The 20575-nt window shown below is 42.0% G+C and overlaps 1 protein-coding gene across 2 annotated transcripts in view; it reads right to left on the minus strand.

The window, feature by feature from the left end:
• Positions 1–7704: 7704 nt before the first annotated feature.
• SOD3 (superoxide dismutase 3) overlaps positions 7705–20575 on the minus strand; it is a 43121-nt gene continuing 30250 nt past the window's right edge. For both annotated transcript variants that reach the window (XM_033948383.1, XM_033948394.1), the window contains exon 2: positions 7705–9101. In XM_033948383.1, the coding sequence (XP_033804274.1) occupies positions 8385–9101 (717 nt within the window). In that variant the 3' untranslated portion in view covers positions 7705–8384. The remainder of the gene's footprint in view (positions 9102–20575) is intronic.

Here is a 20575-nt window from a genome sequence, read left to right on the forward strand (position 1 = left end):
TGCTTCGAGCCGAGTCGGTCCAGCGGATGGCCACTAGAATGGTCTCCGGACTCAAGGGTCTCTCATACGAAGAAAGACTGGGCAAATTGCAGCTCTATACTCTAGAGGAGCGCAGGGAAAGGGGGGACATGATTGAGACATTTAAATATGTCACAGGACGTGTCGAGGTGGAAAACGACATCTTCCTTCTCAAAGGACCATCGGTCACAAGAGGGCACGAACTCAAACTCAGAGGAGGGAACTTTAATGGTGACACCAGGAAGTACTTCTTCACAGAAAGGGTGGTGGATCACTGGAACAAACTTCCGATGCAGGTGATCAAGGCCACCAGCGTGCTCGACTTTAAGAATAAATGGGACATCCACGTAGGATCACTACGAGGGTCGAGCTAAAGAACTAAGTCATTAGCACCCAGACTTAATGGGGTGGGTCAGTAGAGTGGGCAGACTTGATGGGCTGTAGCCCTTTTCTGCCGTCATCTTTCTATGTTTCTATGTTTCTAATCAGTGGCTCAAGGCCTTCTCTTCTTACTCCTGCAGGAACCTTGAAGGTTATTTTAGCTAAGAAAATCTAGGGGAGAGTGTGGCACAGTGGTTAAAGCTACAGCCTCATCATTTTGAGGTTGTGGGTTCAAACCCATGCTGTTCCTTGAGACTCTGGGCAAATCACCTAATCTCCCCATTGTCCCAGGTACATTTGATAGATTGTGAGCCTACTGGGACAGATAGCTAGGGAAAAATGCTTGAGTAACTGAATAAATTAATGTAAACCATTCTCCACTCCCTTGGGAGAATGGTATAGAAAATTGAATAAATAAATAATAAAATTGCCATAGCTACACCTGAGTCTTAGAAATTGCACACTGGCAAGAGCAGTCATGCACGTAATTTTAAGCATGCCCAAAGGAATGTAATTTTCAAACACAACGTAGAACATAGATTGGATTTGAATATTGGGGGAAGTTATGTGACAAACCTCCACTTTTACAAAAGCATAACGTGGTTTTTAGCGCCAGCTCCAACACTCATAGAATTCCTAAGAGCGTAGGAGCTGTTATCGTCACGGCTGGTGCTAAAAACCTTGCTATATTTTTGTAGAAGGGAGGGTAAGTATACATATAGTCATGTGAAAAAATTAGGACATCCTATGACATATTCAGTACTTTCTTATGAAATATCTTTTGTTTCATGAGTAAATCGAGGAACATCTTTGTTGTTTCCCTGCAATTGCATCACTTTCTTTTCCAGAGATAAATAGAAAAAAGATTCGACATCGATATGTGAACATTTCTTAAAAAAGAACTGAATATTTCATGGGGTGTCCTAATTTTTTCACATGACTGTACATGTGTAAGCAATATACTATTCGTAATCCTAGTGCCTAACCCTCAGTAAACCTGATTCTAAGAGGGAGATTGTAGAGGATCTGCATTAAGATAGTTTTCACAGCAACCTGTGAACTAATATCTGTCTGTCAGAGAAGGAGGAAAGAGGACATTCTCTTTCTGAGAGGAGAAAAGTAGAAGACATATCTTTGGGTAAGTATACATTATTTTGCTCTGAGCTTTGGTGAGAAAAGCTCAATTGTTGGTTCCCTTCTAAAGACAGTTTAGATCTCAAAAGAACAAACTTTTAATAAAATCCTAAGGCTCTCTATACTAGTCTAATATATTCCTAGTAGCTTAATAAGGTTAATTAATTAGCTCAATAACAAGATGCAGACAGTAGTCCAGCAGCAAGAGGGTTGCTTTCCAGTCTTTTGCACTGAGTGTCACATGTATGACTTTTTCTCAGTTGGCGAAAAGTTATGTGTGTGCTCACTGCAAAGAGCTCCTAGCTCTCAGAGAACGAGTACGTTCCCTTGAGGCAAGAGTAGCAGACTTGGAGGAGCTGAGGGAGACAGAGAAGTACATAGAGGAGACCTACAGGGATAATAATGATAATAGCTTTATTTATATCCCGTCACACCTTTCAGTTCAAGACGGTTTACAACAAGAGAGGCTGCAGGAATGCAGCGAAGTTACATCAAGAGCATGAAGTAGGAGTAACAAATAGGCGTGTAACAATTATATATATCAGAAGGCAGGAGGAACATGCAAGTAGATGTAGAGGAAATCGTTTGAGGAAATTTAAACAAATTTATCAAACAAATGGGTTTTCAGTGATCTTCTGAATGATTGGTATGATGTTGTAGAGAAATCCCACTTCCAGTCTGGTATCCCCTGTGCTGCCTTGGAGGAGCGAGGTCTCCTAAAAGGAGAGCATAACCCTGGTGAAGTAGGAAATAATCCTGTAGCTAGGACCCGTCCACCAGGGGCTGCAATATCCTCTCGCACCGAAGATGTATCTCCAGGGGCTTCTGGCAGGAGGGAAAAGTTAGGACAGCGGTTGTAGTTGGTGATTTGATTATTAGGCATGTAGATAGCTGGGTGGCTGCTGGGCGTGAGGATCGCCCGGTAACTTGCCTGCCTGGTGCGAAGGTGGCGGACCTCACGCGTCACATATATAGGATTTTAGATAGTTCTGGGGATGAGACAGCTGTCCTGGTACATGTAGGTATCAATGACATAGGAAAGTGTGGGAAGGAGGTTCTGGAAGCCAAATTTAGGCTCTTAGGTAGAAAGCTGAAATCTAGATCCTCCAGGGTTGCATTTTCAGAAATTCTCCCTGTTCCATGCGCAGGACCCAAGAGGCAGGTAGAGCTCCAGAGTCTCAATGCGTGGTTGAGACAATGATGCAGGGATGAGGGATTTAGATTTGTTAGGAACTGGGCAACCTTCTGGGAAAGGGGGAGCTTGTTTCGAAAGGACAGACTCCACCTTAACCAGGATGGAACCAGGCTGCTGGCACTTACGTTTAAAAAGGAATAGAGCAGCTTTTAAACTGAGATGTGGGGGAAAGCTGACAGTCGCCCAAGAGTGGATGGTTCTGTGTGAGGTATCTTTGGAGGATACTATTGAATCAGGATATTTAGGGAGTCCCAGTAAAGAGGTTCTAATAATGGTAAAAGAAAGCCAGGAGGGTTTAAGAGGAAGGCAGAATAGAAAATTCAAATTTTCCCTGTCTTGGTATCCTGGGCAAGATGGCGGGGGTGGTTGTTCAGTGAGAGGATGCTCTGACCAGCATCAGATACCGCCAAAGAACAGCATAGTAAAGAAGAAAGGGAGACCACGTTTGTTCCCAGCTGAACCGGCTCCCTCCCCGGTGTCGATACAACAGATGCTAGAGAACTTTTTCTTACTGGTTAAGCTTGAAGAAACTCCCCGGGGTGAAGGCGAGCAGCAGACAGGGGATTTCACCCGCAGAACGGCAGAAGCCACGCTGAGCCCCGAGGATCATGAGACTCCACTCCAACCCAGAACTGAAGCAGTGAAGTGGATGGGAAGCCCCGCAGATACCAGAGAGGTTGCTGATGGAAGCTTTGTTGCTGGGTCATCGCTCCTTTCTTCTCTGTCCAAAAGGTGATACAACCAGCTGTGGAAATCTGTGACTGAGCAGCAGGAGGATGGTCGGAGGGATTGCTCTCGAGGTCAGACTATGCAGCAACCAACACTACAGAAGCTGGATTAAAGAGCTCCACCAAGTTGAAGAAAAGACCGGAGAGAATAACTTTGGAAGAGGTATGGGAGGCTGTTATGGAGGAAAAATTGACTGAACACTTAGACAAGGTTTTCCAACTCCCAGAGGTAGTACAATCTTATACTAAACAAATAGGGGGCTTCACAGTAAAGGTGGACTCTCAAGTAAAAGAATTTGGTGAAACTATAGAAGGGGTTAAAAAAGTTCAAACAGTTTTGGTAAAGGACAATTTGAATATTCACCAGAGAATAGAAAGACTTGAAAATTATGAGAGATGTTTGAATTTAAGGTTTTTGAATTTTCCTCAGTCTCCTATATTACAACCAATTGAGATGTTAAAGAAATTTCTTAGAGAGGTTTTGAAAATCCCTGCTGAATCAATGCCCCCAATAACAAAAGCATATTATATTTCCTTGGGAAGTCCACTGAAAAAAACAATTCCATTGCAGAACCAGGAGGCCAGTCTAGACATTACTGGCTTACTGGAGAGTTCTGATATTATTTTGAATACAGCAACCTTTATTGCTACATTTGCACTAGAATTTGCTATGAATTGAATATTCCGAATGTATTTCAGATTTAAAGATGAAAAATTTATGGGTAATTCAGTTCTGATATTTCCTGACCTTTGTAGGTCCACTCAACAGAGGAGAAAGGCCTTTTTGGCTCTTAAACCCCTGGTATTGGACCTAAAAGGGACTTTTTTTCCTGCAGTTCCCCTGCAAATGTATTGTTAAAATAGAGGAGAAATCTTTTGCATTCTTTAATCCTGAGCATTTGAAAAATTTCTTGGTAGCAAGAAAGCCTCCACCCTCAATAGCAATTTCCACCCCTTCAAATGTGAATTAAATTGAAATTAATGAAGCTTAACAGGTCCACCAGTTGTAAATCTAGTATTTCCTGTCTTTTCAACATCTTGCCTCAGCTCTCTTAAATATTTAATTTCCTTTATAATGAGGTTTAAAAGAATTACTAAATGTTAAATTTGGTGGATATTGATTATTACTATAATTTGTTTCAATTGTAACTATTTCTTTGTCAAGTTATATGCTTGTAAAAATTGAAAATTTTGATAAATAAAAAAAATTTTAAAAATAAATTTTCCCTGTCTTCACAGCAGACTAGTTGAAAGGAAAAAACACAATTTGAAGTGTCTATGCAAATGCTAGAAGCCTAAAAAATAAAATAGGAGAGTTAGAGTATATAGGACTGAATGATGAGATAAATATAATAGGCATCTTGGAGACCTGTTGGAAGGAGGACAATCAATGGGACACTGTGTTACCTGAGTACAAATTATATCGCAAGGATAGAGTAGATCAGATTGGAGAGGGGGGTTGCACTATATGTTAAAGAGGGAATTGAATCAAGTAAAATAAAATAAACATTCTGCATGACATAGCAGTGTGGAATCCTTATGGATAGAAATTCCATGTGTGAAGGGAAGGAATATAAAGGTTGGGTTATACTACTATAAAACCGCTAGCACAGCTTAGTAAAAGGAGCCCTTAGTCTATCTGGTATACATATCCATTGAGGGAAAAATTCAGAAATATACAATATCGTGCTATTTGGCACGTTAATGAGGGCTAAAAGCCCAATATCGTCCCATAATAATAAAATTATCTTTATTATGATGGGAGTTGCCATACAACTCATTTTTGGAAGACTCTCAAGATATTTTTCCTAAAAGGGCAACATTATTATTATCTTTAGTTTCCAATCAAGATAAGGGTTTGATTATGAAAACTTATTTTTAGAATAAACTCCCCTTTGTTTAGAATAAATAATCCCCCTTTTGTGGACAAAAAATACAGATATTCCCAGATGTAGCTTGTTCCATTCAATTGTGATGTAAGGCATTAAAATCTGGAGTAACATCTATTGGTGGAACCTTTTTATTTGAAATTTCCCTGGAAATGCTTAATAACTTTGGAAGAGAAAAGCAATGTATTTTTTGAGCCTGATCAACTGGAGGATTTAATTAATGTAAAAGGTCCTATAGGTTTAGGTCCCTCAGTTTAAATTAAAACACCAAAATGTTCTTTTCTTTGTAGTGGTAAGAGGAGTATAATATCTATGGAAGAAGTATTAGGTGCAGTTAAGTTAAGAAAACAAAGGATAACTTATTATCCTATTTTGTTGCTTTATCAATTTTATGTCTCTCCATCAAATTTACTTTCCTTTATTATTGCGTGAAAAAGTACTCTTCTTAATATTTCCAATATTCTTGATTCACTGTTTTGTGATGTATATATTTTCAAAATAAGAAAAAATTGACTAAATCATTAAAACACAAACTTATAAAAGGTTTAAGTATCACACAATTTATTTTGGTGAAATTTATAGATCTAACTTCCACGATACATAGTGTAAAATGTATAGAAACCATAGTTGTAATATATCCGTGCATTTAATAAAAATGAGCAATAAACTTTTCAGGAGTTCATAATGATAAAATGTGAACTAGGAAATGCAACCAGCTGTTTGCTTTCCCCTAGCCAAAATATATCTGCATATAACATAGGGAAAATCAGGGCAGTGCCTGAAGCACTGTTTGAATCAGAAGTGTGACCTCTCTTTACTGCAACCCCTGTATGCCCTGGCTTATGATAATTGGGGAAGGGCAAAAAATATGGGCAGAGCTAAAAAATGGAAAGAGTTAAGAGACCTAGAAGGAAATGTAAAAGATTGGAGAGAGACAAGAAAACAGAACAGAGGCAGAAAAAGTATGAGGAAGGAAAAAAACCCCCCTGAGAAGCAGAAAAACAATTCCAAACTTAGCAGTTACTACAGCTATTTTATTTCTATACCATAGTATTTATTTAGCCCAGTGTCTTGCAAACTTGCAAAAGCTGTGGCACACTGAACGTGGTAACCATGGTTCGAGGCATCCGGAAGTGCGGGGACACCCTCCAGATGGGCCCTGAGCCTCCAATGGTGGGTGTTGGAAGGGAAGACGTGCAGAGTGAAGGAGAGGCGCTGGCACCGGCTGACTGCCTACAAGATGTGCCTCTCGCCGCGAGAGGCAAGTCCTGTAGGCAGTCAGCCGGCGCCTCTCTTCCTCCCCGGTGTCTCACTCCTTCCTCCCTCCACACTCTCCTTTCCCTCTTTCAAATGGGACCCCAAAACCTGTTTTCTCATTCAGCCTACTATCTTGATCTCGCCATACCTTCTTGTGCAACCTGAACCCCCATCAGATATTCATTCCCTGGTCCTTCTCAAAGCCAAACTCTACTGCTTACTTCTTTTCACCTTCAAACTGGACCCCACCACTTTTATTCCTCCTATTGTCAGTGAGGGAGTACTCCATTATGAGCTGGCCTTTGCAGGCCAACTGGAAGGAGGACTTAGGAGCAGGCCATCACTAAGCAGCAGATCAGTATGACACGAGAGCCCTAGGTTAGTGCAAGAGGGAGCGCTGTGAGCGATTTCTACCAGGTCCATGGCAATGACTTCAAGTAGGAGCAGGCTGCTAAACAGTGGCGAGATTGATAGAGAAGGAAATGACAAGAGCTGCTGACTAGCCAGACTTAAGGGTTGGTAAGCAGGTCCTATGGCAGAAGAGTGCCAGACGCCACAAGGACTGGGAAGTGGAAAAATCAGACTGTGTCATCTTCTCTAAGCAAATGCTACTGAATATTGAGGTTTTATGTTGTTTGAACTATTTGCAACATGCAGGTCTAGGTCCTGATCTGTGGGAAATGAGGCACACTGCATGGGTCAATCTTAAGCCAGGGCAGTCAACATTCATTTTGTAACCACCATCCACTGTGGCTTAAGAAAAAAAAAAGGCTATTCAGAACTTGTATTTGGATAGGATAATGGGTGGCAATGAATATCTAGTAGGGCGGTCAGTGCTGACATTATATGAATAGCCACAGAATGAGAAGCACTGGCCAACTGCAAAGCAATTGCAGAGACAAAAAGAAAAGAGCAGTAGGGCAGCTCAAACCAAAATTTATTAAAAGTCTTTCAAAATAAAAAGGTGGTTTCAGGTGTATATATTCAGACTTCAACAACCATTAGTTTGTAATGATTTTCAGCAACATTATCTGGTTCATGTTACTGGAAATTGATGGCTGGCCCCCATGGCACTTATCCAGATAGCAGGTAAGTTACCTGATAAGTGCTTTTGAATACCGTGCCAACATTTTTTTTTTTTTTTAATTGATTCAGTGAAAATAGCTAAACTTGATGATCACAGCAGCTACAGTATTGGCAAATCAGCAAGACAAAAAAAATGGTGACGGGACAAAAGCGCGCCGACAAACGAGCGCCGTCAATTCAGATCAAGATTGCAGTGCGCCGCAAGAACACCTTCTTTTAAAGGGCTCCGACAGAGGTGTGGGGGAGAACCTCCCCACTCTACTTTAGGGATCACGCTGCATCGCGCTGCCGTGTTAGGGGGTTTGGGGGGTTAACCTCCCACATTATACTGAAAACTTAATTTTTTCCCTAAAAAATAGGGAAAAAGTTAAGTTTCCAGTATAATGTGTGGTTACAACTCCCCAACCCCCCCAATGCCAGTGCGATCCCTATTAAGTAAAGTGGGGGGGGGGTCCCCCACCAACACCCCCTGTCAGAGCCCTTTAAAAGAAGATTTTCCTGCAAAACGCTAAAGTTTTGCGCTGAATTGTCAGCGTTCGTTTGTTGGCGCGCATTTGTCTCACGTGCTTAAGACTATGAACCAAAAAAACAGGGCCCAGTATGCAATATCTTCTACGAGTTGAAATATAATCACAGTAGCATTTATATGTTGTTCAGAAAGGCATTTCTGTATTCCTTCAGTGGTTTCCTTTGGTTTTATCTGAAAGGACTTGAGGTCTTCTCTGTCAGAAGGGTTTGAACAGCTTTTTCCCAAAGATTGCTGCTACTGATCCCAATCACACAGCAAGCCAAGCGCTTTCCTGCATTTCCATTTTCCAGACTGGCTGGATTATCTCCTTTGCCGAGGTCGTCCTCCTGCTTGTGTACCACAATTGACCTGCCAAGGACAGAATATGGACCAAAGAGCGTGGCCTGAAGATTTCCTTTTCGTCTCCTTATTTTGCCATTTATGGGAATGAAATTGCCAAAGTCTCCTGGATGTCGCGGGTGATTAACATTGAAAGGGTTATAATGGCCCACTGTAGAGTCGCAGCCCTCACTCAAGTCTCCAAGATTGTGGATATGAATGGCTCTACCAGACTGATTGTCTATAGTGGGAAACCCTTCCAGAAGAAAGATTGCATCTAGATTCCCATGAGGATAAGTCTGCTTAAACAGAACTTGCCCTGTCACTGCTGGCTCATCTGCTTCCAGTTTAAAGCTAGGTCTCAGTTCGCAAGCAGCATAAGCGGTTCGCTCATGTCTGGTCACAAAAGCTTGTGGGGGGAGCAGGTTCAACCATAGGTCATTCAATTTTTGCTGTATGTCTTTGAGCTGCTCCTCGTTGGTGTTACCTGTGTCTCCAGCAATACAAAGTGGAGAAAGAGCCAAAAAGGCAAGGAGACAGGATTTAAACATTGTTGAATTTAGAACCTACAAAAAAGAAATATAAGAGGTTACTGAATCAACTGAGAAGGCAGAAAAACTTTTTAATTCACACAGATAGTTTTAAGATATACTAGACAATAGTGATGTGCATTGCTGGTGCACTTGAAAAGGTTTGGTACATACTACATTGATTTAAAGTGCAATAAGTTACATATCAACACATAAAAAAGTGCCAACAGTTTTCTTAAAAATCAAGGGATAAATATTCAGCGAATGGTGGTGAGCGTTTTGCAGACCATCGCTGGTATTATTCCTGGATATTCAATACCAAGCCATGTTTGGGCTTTAGCGCTGAATATCCAATTTTTATGCGACACCAGCTAATGCAGCCAGTTAAGTCAATATTTAGCGCTTAACTAGCCATGGGTTGCCGCATAAAGCTCACAGGACTGCGTTTTATGTGATCCTATTTACACGGCTGTCCTTGCTGAGTATCGACACTAACGAGCCAAGTGGTGCCTCCGCCCCGGAACACTTTAATAGCAGCTGACTTTCACTTAGGCACTAAGGGGGGAAATTCTGTAAATGGCATCTAAAAAGATAAGCACCTATAATGTAGGCACCTATTGTGTGTCAATCATGCTTAGGTGCCTATTACAGAACCATGCCTAACTTAAGGTTCAAGGTTTATTAATATTTGGTGAATCACTAAATCTATTTACAAAGCGATGTACACAATTATAAAATAGAGTAAGATTATAAAAATACACAATTCATGAACATTTAAAATTAATAAATAGGAATTGGCTAAGCAATCCTTATCCCTGAAAAATTATATGAAAAACTAACAAAAAATATAATATAAGAAAATAACTAAACAAATGGTCACTTATATAAATTATCAGTATAAGTAATAAATAAGAAATAATGACACATGACACTAAAGGACATCAGTATGAGCCTTAAATGGATAACATGCGGTATATAGGCTCAGGCTATTTCTCATAGGTGACTAGCACCAGAACCTCAGTCCTAATGAGAATCGCCTCATACATCATTGAGTCCTTGTAAAGTGTCCAGAAGTGCTAAAGTGAAAAAGTGCTAAAAGAAGAAGAAAAAAACTTTAAATTCAGGGAAAGGATAATAATAATAATTAACTAGTAAAGAATAGAAAAAACTCCCAAATTAAGACAGGACAAACTTTAGTTGGGAGGGAAGGGGGTAAAAAGTTACATCTGTTATATCAAGAAAAACAAATAAGGGAAAAACAAAAGGAAGCAGGGTAGTTAAAAGACTAAAAGTATCATAAAAGTCAAAAGAGTTTTAAATGTTAAAAGCATCTTTAAAAAGGTGCGTTTAAGGATTTTTTAAAAGAAGGGATATCTTTTTCATTTTTAATGTGTTGTGGCAGAGAGTTCCACCATTGAGGACCAATTACAGAAAACATGTCAGATCTTCGTGTACCTATTATTTTTAGAGAAGGTATAGCCAATAGATTTTGAGAAGATGATCTGAGTGTACGTGCAGAACTGTGGGGAATTATGTGCCTGTAAGGTAGACCAAGGTTTTACAGGTCTACATTATAAGCATATAAGTCCTTTAGAGAATCACGCCTACCAGCGCCTAAGTCTTTCTCCACCCCTAAACACACATACTTTCAAGTTATGCAACTATCATTTGTAGAATCATGCATATGTTTCAAGCTGGTTTACTATAAATTCTGCTCTTCCATTTGCAGATGACCTGGCAATCTTTTAAATCTAAGATTCAAACAATTTGGGGCCATCTACCCATTTATGATCTTTTCTGTATTATACACTGACTGATGGATCTATTATCCCAGTGGATAGCATCTGTAGGAAATTTGATCAAATTCAATTTAAAGATACTAAGCACTTGTTCTTAAAATATGCTACATCCTTCTGTTATATGGATATTTGTCCTCCATATTTGATTAAGTTAGCATTTCCATTATTTTTAGGTTTAGGTTTGTTTACTCAATGGCTAAATCACCATTTATCATCTGGTTTATTGCCTTCATTAGGAGGGAATATTTATCTTGGAAACTCTGGCAAAAAAGCGGAGTATGGTTTGTTAAAAAATTCATCCAAATATCTTAACCCCTCCTCTTTTACCTCCAGAAGATTCACCTACCTTCAGATAACCTTCCCCCAAATTACCCACCTTAACACCTTCCAATTAAACAAATACCATAAATAGATTGTAACCTACCCTCTCTAACTGCATTCCATATGTATTTTTCATACAGTTCTTCACTGTCAGTTTAATTTCCATCCTATAAGTTCACATAGAATTTTTCTTTTTTCAATCATCTTTATTTTCTCTTCTTTATTAATTTCCAGGTACTTTAGTTAGATTGTGAGCCTTCGGGACAGTAAGGGAATTTTTAAAGTACCTTATTACTTCTCATTTATAATCTTAATGTATATTTTCTTCAAACCGCTTAGAACCTAAAGGATATAGCGGTATATAAGAAATAAATTACATTACATTACATTACATTAAACAGCTATACAATAAAGATAGCCTCGTGTCCTTTACCAGATTCACAGAAATTACCCATTATTGGCCCACAAATATCAACAATGGTCTATCTTAACAACTATGTTGGGTTTTTTTTGTTTTGTTTTTTCTTTATATTTTTCTTTATTTCAAAACATCCCATATACATTGATGTCTAAGGCAATACAAAATAAAACTCACTTAGTTGTACAGACTAAGTACCAGAAAATAACACAATTAAATATTTATCTAATACAGTCCACAATCTGAAGAGGGGAGGCAAAATGAGAAAACCCCTCAGGAAAAGGGGATTAATATACTATGAAAAAAAAGAAATAGAACAGTATTAAGTTATTAACCTACCCATTAATTAATTGCCGCCTTAGTAACCTGTTTCATTCTGGCAGGGTCGAGACTCCTTTACCCTCTAAGAAAAATCCTAATTGGGCAGGTTCAAAGAAAATATATTTACTCCCTTGATATGAAACAAAGCATTTACAGGGAAATCTCAATTGGAACACTGCCCCCCAAGCAATCACTTTTGGACGAAATATTAAAAATTATTTCCTCATAGATTGTGCCCATTTTGAGACATCTGGAAACATATATATCCTTTCACCTAAATAGGTGACCTATTTTAAATTAAAGTATAATTTCAACATTTCTTTATCTTGTAAAAATATAAGAGAGACCAATAAAGTCGCCCGACCCTGAATTTCAATATCAGAAGATTGCAAAATAGCAGAAACATCCAATTGTGTATTTTCAGCTACTACAGCTTTTTCTTTTTGCATTTGTTTTAAATAGTTAATTTTCTGTATTGGGGGGAGGCTTGCTTCCGATATCTTTAAGACTATCGGAATAAAGTTCTTAAAGAGTTCCTTGGAGACATAAACTTGACAATCGGAAAATTGAAAATCATTAAATTTAAGTTTTTCTATTGGTTTTCTAGATTTTCAATCTTCCTTAAAATCATCATTTTATCAGTCATTTGTTTGGTAAGCAAATTCTTGTCCTCAGTTGTAACTTTCTCTAAGTTTTTCAAATCCACCTGCTGTTGTTGAACAGAAGTCTCTAAAGAACTTATCCTAGAGGTAGAATTTAAAGTAATGGAAACAAAGTTAGTGCATACCGAGTGTAAATTCTCGATTGCCCTCCAGATAGAATCCAATGTCACTGCCTGTGGTCTCACCAGCGGCTTGAGGGGGAGAATAATAGCCGGATTTTCTTTGGTTTCTTTGGTTCTCTGGGCTCCAACATCCTCACCCCCGCTAGCTGCCACTGGCTCAAAATTCCCAGAATGCAGCGACTCAAACCCCGGAGTCGGCATAGTTGTATTTACTTCCGGGTCCACCTCGGCTGGAGAACGTGCCTCTCTTGATGGATTCGGAGATCTCTCCTGCATGATCTGCTCTGGCACTGTTTCTCCACCCTTGGGAGATGTGTGCGGTTCTTGCGGGCTCAGTGAGAGTGACAACTCACCATCCAAGCTGTGAGCTTCCCCACTCATAGCAGCGGATGCACCAGATGTGGAAGGTTGGACTGTAAAAGATGTAATTACAGTCTGCCGCAGCATCGAAGAGCCAGAGGTAGATGGAGGTAAACCCCTCTGTTTCCCCCTTCTTTTAGGCATAATGAAAAGTTTTTCCTGTTGCATATATGAATAATTTTGCCTTCAAGGTGGAGCTCTCTTCTCAGCAACCTGTTCAGGACGCCCCTTAACAACTTTTTGTCTCAATCCATCTTCCTTTATTTACAGCCTACTTTTACCCGTTCTACTCCACTCAGGATTTTATAGACTTCAATCATATCTCCCCTCAGCCTTCTCTTTTCCAAGCTGAAAGAGCCTTAACCTTTTTATTCTTTCCTCATACGAGAGGAGTTCCATCCCCTTTATCATCTTGGCTGCTCTTCTTTGAACCTTTTCTAGCGCCGCTATATCTTTTTTGACATAAGGAGACCAGAATTAAATGCAATACTCCAGGTGAGGTCGCACCATGGAGCTACATAGAGGCATCATAATATCTTTAGTCTTGTTAACTATCCCTTTTTTAATAATTCCTAGCATCTTGTTTGCTTTTTTGGACACACATTAGCCGGAAGGTTTTATCGTATTGTCTACAATGACACCCAGGTCCCTTGTTTGGGCACTAACCCCCAAGGTGGACCCTAGCATCCGGTAACTGTGATTTGGGTTATTCTTCACAATATGCATCACTTTGCATTTGTCCACATTAAATTTCATCTGCCACTTGAATGCCCAGTCTTTCAATTTCCTAAGGTCTGCCTGCAATGTTTCACAATCTGCAAGTGTTTTAACAACTTTGAACAGTTTAGTGTCATCTGCAAATTTAATCACCTACCTTGTCATTCCAATTTCCAGATCGTTTATAAATAAGTTAAACAGCACCGGTCCCAGTACAAATCCCTGTGGCACTCCACCATTTACTCTCCTCCATTGAGAAAAATTACCATTTAACCCTATCCTCTGTTTTCTATCCAATAACCAATTCCTAATCCACAACTGAATAATTATAATAACAATTTATATACCGCAGGATCATGAAGTTCTATGCAGTTTACAATGATTAGAAATGTTACAGAGTGAATGGAATAAACAAAGTACAGACTTAGTGATTGATAGTTCTAGAGATCGTTTGTTGAGGACTAAGATTGTATAGGTTGGTTTCCTAAGTATTTCAGGAACAGATGTGTTTATAGGCGTTTCCTGAATTCCCCATAGGTAGTAGGCATGAGCAATTGTTCAAGGTCTTTACCCCATAGTGCTTGATGTGAGAAAAGATGTTGGTGATGACTTTTAAATTTACAACTTCTAACCTGTGGAGAAACAAAGTTCGGGTGTGAGCTTCGCTTGTGTCTGTTGGTTGTGAAAGAGAAAAGGTCTGTTATATATTTAGGGGCTAAGCCATAAAGTACCTTGAAGCAAAAACAACCAAACTTGAATTTCACACGTGCTTCCATCGGCAGCCAGTGTAGAAGTCGATAGGAAGCTGTTACGTGATCAAATTTCTTCAGTCCACAAAGTAATCTAACCACTGCATTTTGATCTAGTTGCAATCGCCGCATATTCTTCTGGGAGAGTGCCAAGTAGGCGATGTTACAATAATCGAGTTGACTCAGTATAAGGGATTGTACGAGAATTCGAATTGATGAGACTGAACTTTGCCTCCTATCCCATGACTCTAATTTTCTTAGGATCCTCTCATGAGGAACTTTGTCAAAAGCTTTCTGAAAATCTAGATACACTGTATCAACTGGCTCACCTTTATCCACATGTGTATTCACACCTTCAAAGAAGTCAAGCATATTGGTGAGGCAAGATCTCCCTTGGCAGAACCCATGCTGACTCTGTCTCATTAAATCATGTTTATCTACGTGCTCAACAATTTTATTTTTTAGAATTAGTTTCCACCATTTTGCCCTGTACTGAAGTCAAGCTTACCGGTCTGTAATTTCCCAGATCTCCCCTGCAACCCTTTTTAAAAATCGGCGTAACATTGGCCACCCTTCAATCTTCAGGTGCTACAGATGATTTTAGCAACAGGTTACAGATCATCAACAGCAGGTTAGAAATTTCATGTACCCTGGGATGTATACCATCCGGTCCAGGTGTTTTATCACTTTTTAACTTGCAATTTGGCTTAGTACATCTTCCAGATTCACAGAAATTTCTTTTCAGTTCCTCCGCATCATCACCCTTGAATACCATTTCCAGTTCTGGTAGATCTCTTACATCTTCCGTAAAGACTGAAGCAAACAATTCATTCAGTCTCTCCGCTATGGCCTTATTCTCCCTGAGTGCCCCTTTTGCTCCTTGATCATCCAATGGACCCACAGATTCCCTCACTGGTTTTCTGCTTCATAAGAATTGCTGCTGCTGGGTCAGACCAGTGATCCATCATGCCCAGTCCGCTCATGAGGCGGCCCTTTGGTCAAAGACCAGTGCTCTAAATGAGTCCAACCTCATCTGCATACGTTCCGGTTTAGAAGGAACTTGTCCAACTTTGTCTTGAATACCTGGAGGGTGTTTTCCCCTAAAGCAGACTCAGGAAGAGCATTACAGTTTTCTACCACTCTCTGGGTGATGAAGAACTTCCTTACGTTTGTACGGAATCTATCCCCTTTTAACTTTAGAGAGTGCCCTCTCGTTCTCTCTACCTTGGAGAGGGTGAACAACCTGTCTTTATCTACTAAGTCTATTCTCTTCATTACCTTGAATGTTTCAATCGTGTCCCCTCTCAGTCTCATCTTTTCAAGGGAGAAGAGGCCCAGTTTCTCTAATCTCTCACTGTACGGCAATTCCTCCAGCCCTTTAACCAATTTAGTTGCTCTTCTTTGGATCTTTTTGAGTAGTACTGTGTCCTTCTTCATGTACGTCGACCAGTGCTGGACGCAGTATTCCAGGTGAGGGCGTGCCATGGCCCGGTACAGCGGCATGATAACCTCTGATCTGTTTGTGATCCCCTTCTTAATCATTCCTAGCATTCTGTTCACCCTTTTTGCCGCTGCTGCACATTGCACAGATGGCTTCATTTACTTGTCGACCAGTACTCCCCAAGTCTCTTTCTCCAAGTACTGCACCAGACATCCTATAATCGTGTATAAGATTTTTGTTACTGACATGCATCACCTTACACTTATCCAAGTTAAACCTGATTTGCTCATTTCTCAAGCGTGTTTATGTCACGTTGCAGGTCTTCACAATCCTCCTGCATCTTCACTGCTCTGAATAACTTCGTATTGTCTGCAAATTTATTCACCTCACTCTTCATACCAATTTCCAGGTCGTTTATAAATATGTTGAAGCGCACGGGTCCAAGCACCGAACCCTGTGGCACTCCACTCGTGATGCTTTTCCAGTCCAAGTATTGTCCATTTACCCTCACTCTCTGTTTTCTATTCGCCAGCCAGTTTTTAATCCACGTATTTCACCCTCAATTCCATGGCTTGCAATTTGTCGAAGTACCGTATTTTCACATAGATAGTGCGCACCCATGTAAAACGCGCACACGGGTATAGCGCGCGAAAAACACAAATTTATGTACAGAAATTTTTATATACCGCGCACACCCGTATACCGCGCATGCTGCCCGACTCTCCTTTCCCCCGCCCCGACTCTCCTTTCGCCCGCCCCGACTCTCCTTTCCCCCTTGAAGTCATGTCCCTACCCTGAAAGCCTGATGCCCCCCCCGACGTCCGATTCACCCCCCGCAGGACCGCTCGCACCCCCACCCCGAAGGAGCGCTCGCACTCCCACCCCGAAGGACCGCTCGCACCCCCACCCGAAGGACCGCTCGCACCCCCACAGCCTCCCCCCCATCCCCATGGAGAAGCTGTCTACCTTGTTTCCGGATGCCAGCGAGCCCAGCTGTTTCCTCTGCCGGCGGTCCCGCCCCTTCTCTGAGCCCTGCTGCGCTGCTTTTTCTTCCGGCGGTCCCGCCCTTTCTCTGATGTCAGAGAAAGGGCGGGACCGCCTGAAGAGGAAGCAGCACAGCACAGGGCTCTGAGAAGGGGCAGAGGAAGCAGCTGGGCTGGCATCCGGAAACAAGGTAGACAGCTTCTCCATGGGGGAGGGGGGAGGCTGTGGGGGTGCGAGCGGTCCTTCGGGTGGGGGTGCGAGTGGTCCTTCGGGGTGGAGTGCGAGCGCTCCTTCCGGGTGATGAATCGGGCGTCGGGGGGGGGGGAAACTATGTAAAAAATTTTTGTACAACACACTCACGCGTATAACGCACAAGGGTATGTGCGGTATGTAAAAACCACGTATAACGCGCGCGTTATATGCGAGAAAATACGGTAGTCATTCATGCAGAACCTTGTCAAATGCCTTCTTGGGGGAAATCATTGCTTGCTCTGGGATCGGTAGCATGGAATGTTGCTACGATTTGAGTTTCTGCCAGGTGCTTATGACCTGGTTTGGCTGCTGTTGGAAACAGGATACTGGACTAGATGGACCATTGGTCTGACGTAGTATGGCTATTCTTATGCTGCTGGTTCTACACATGGGTACAGCATGCAAATGTGTGTGTAAATTAATATTCTATCCTTTAGGTATGTGCTGGATAATATCAAGGTATTTGCATTTGCACCAGCCAATGATGGCCCTCTCCTCAGGGCCTTAAGTTTGACCCCCTTGTATCCTGGGATACAGAAGGAGGAGCTTAAGGGTATGATTGGCTCAGATGCCTAAGGCCTCTCCCTGTGCATCACTTGATATACCGGGGAGGGGAAGGCTTTGGATAGGCTGGCCTTGGAGGAGGTGTGACTGAGCATCCCTCCTGCTCCTAACTTCCTTGAAAGGTAGGAGGGGATCCTTCAGTGGAGGAGGGAGTGGGCATCCCACCTGCCTTTATTGGGGGGGGGGAAGAGAGAGGGTAGGGGATGTTTGGGGGTAGGTGCATGGTGTGGGGATGGGCCTTTGGTGGGAGGAGGGAGAGTGCATCATTCCTGTCATTTTTTTCTCACATGGGGGGGGAACGGCATGGCAGGAGGAAATGGGCATCCTCCCTGCCAATTTTCACTAGTGCAGGGGGCATTCCTGGTACCATGTTCTTTGGGGAGGGTCATCAGTGTGTGTGTGTGTGTGGGGGGGTTCTTAAGGGAGCAGATATTATACATGTGAAACACGCACAGCATCTGTGCCCATTTAAAAAAAAGGAAAAGTTTCCTGCCCCGAAAAGCTGAGAAGCAGGAGGCTGCTTTCAGGGCTTCCCCTGCCTCTCAGCTGTTCGGGCTACTCCTGTAGGCTCTGCACATGTGTGAGAGTCACTCTCACAGAGATTAATCGGCCGGGACAGACAGGGATTATGATAAACCTAATGAATCATTTGCATGAAAACCTTTTAGTGTATCATAAGAACATAAGCAGTGCCTCCGCCGGGTCAGACCATAAATCCATCCTGCCCAGCAGTCCGCTCCCGCGGCGGCCCAAACAGGTCACGACCTGTCTAAATCACCAGAAGGGGCCCCCATGCCACCTTGGTTTCCCTTCCTAGCCCTCCGGTCTTGCACATGCACGACCTGGGTTTCTATACTTATTTTCTTTTTTTTTTTTTTTAACTTGAAAATCTTTATTAAAAGTTTTGTATTATACAAGCAAAATATGGATATCAAGGCTCAAGCACTCCATAGTATTGAACAAAAGACAACAGTCTCAGAAATCACAATACAGCAAAAGAAAACATCATTGCCAAACAGATATCCCCTGCAATGAATCACAAATCCCCCCACCCCTCCCAAGAAAACTGAAATATACAAAGCGGACACCCCCCTGTTGTTCCTTCAGGAAGTTATCCCCACAACAACAATCCCCCCAAACCCCCCAGCCCCAGTAAACTTAAACCAAAGTATCAATCTTGTCCATAATAACAGTCCAAGTTCGCATAGATGAAAAGTAGTGCCCATGACGTTTAGCAATTGATAGTTCCATGGTACACAATTGATGAAACTGCAAATACCATTCTAACATAATAGGTGCCTCAGATCTTTTCCAGGATTTAGCAATTAAACATCTAGCTGCAGCCAATCCCCACCTGCGGAGTTTAGTTTGCCAAGTGTGTTCACATACATTATGTAAGCCCAGTAGACATTCCACTGGCACCAACGGGAGCACAATTTGTAACAATTGGGATAAACAGCCAACAACCTGTTTCCAAAAGATTTGTAAAGGAAGACAATCCCACCAAATATGCAAAAAGGTGCCAACGGCCCCCCCCACACCTCCAACACATTGCAGAAGATCTCGGAAACATTTTATGTAACCTAGCAGGGGTATAATACCACCTGGTAAACACCTTGTAGGCATTCTCCTGTATAAGAACACAAGAGGATGCCTTGCCCACCTCAAGACAAAGTTGGGTCCACTCCCTCTCCGAGAAAGAACACCCCAAGTCCCGTTCCCAAAGACCTTTGTATTTAGGGTGGAAAACAACCGAGCCCCTAAAGTATTGATAGAGAACTGAAATGGGTTTGGGCAGGTTACGAAGTGTAAGCCACAAATGTTCCAAGGGAGCCCTCGTCCTGATCGGTTCCCCAGTCCAGCCCTGTGATTGAATAAAATGTCGGGTTTGGGAGTAAGCTAAAAAATCCCCCTTAGGCAAAGCTGCACACTTCCGAAAAGCCTCAAAGGACACCAGGATCCCCCTATGAAGGGCATCCGAGAACGTCCGGAGTCCCTGACGTTCCCAGCGCTGAAAAACCGAGCTCTCCCTACCCGCCGGAAAAGATGGTTCGTCCCCCAACGCCCCCAGCAGCGAAGGCACCATCCCTGCTCCCCATTTCTTCCACGTCTCCCACCACATCCGCAAAAGGTGCGTCAAAATTGGGTTTCTCAAAGTTCTAAATACCACCCGTGCAGATAAAGAGGACCAAATCAAGGTTCGTAAAACCCGGGTACCCATTAATTGCTGTTCCAATTGTACTACACATTTTTGTTCCGCTATATCCCAATCCAACAAAATTCGCAATTGTGCAGCCCTATAATACCAGAACAAATTAGGAAGTGCTCGTCCCCCAGATTCACGGGGCAGCCACAAACACTGACGAGAGATCCGAGGCGGTTTCCCCTTCCATATAAACCGGAAGAAGAGTGCATGAAGTTCTTTTAACACCCCAGTCGGGAGCGGTATAGGCAGTGTTTGAAAAAGAAATAATAAACGAGGCAAAATATTCATTTTAATAACCGCTATCCGTCCCCACCAAGACAACCACAGCCCAGACCACCGCTGCAAGTCCCCCTTAATTTGCCTAATAATGGGGGTATAATTTAAAGTGTACAGTTGAGACAGATCCCGAGAGATATAGATCCCCAAATATTTCAGCGCCCCAGAAGCCCAACGAAACGGGAATCTCCCCGACAGTCTCCTCTCGTCATCGGCAGTCAAGGTGATCCCCATCAATTCCGACTTATCCGGATTAACCGTAAAACCGGACACCACACCAAATTCAGCAAAAATGTCTAACAAGATAGGGAGGGAAAG

This window comes from Geotrypetes seraphini, chromosome 1 (genome assembly GCF_902459505.1).
Source record: "Geotrypetes seraphini chromosome 1, aGeoSer1.1, whole genome shotgun sequence".
Lineage (NCBI taxonomy): Eukaryota > Metazoa > Chordata > Amphibia > Gymnophiona > Dermophiidae > Geotrypetes > Geotrypetes seraphini.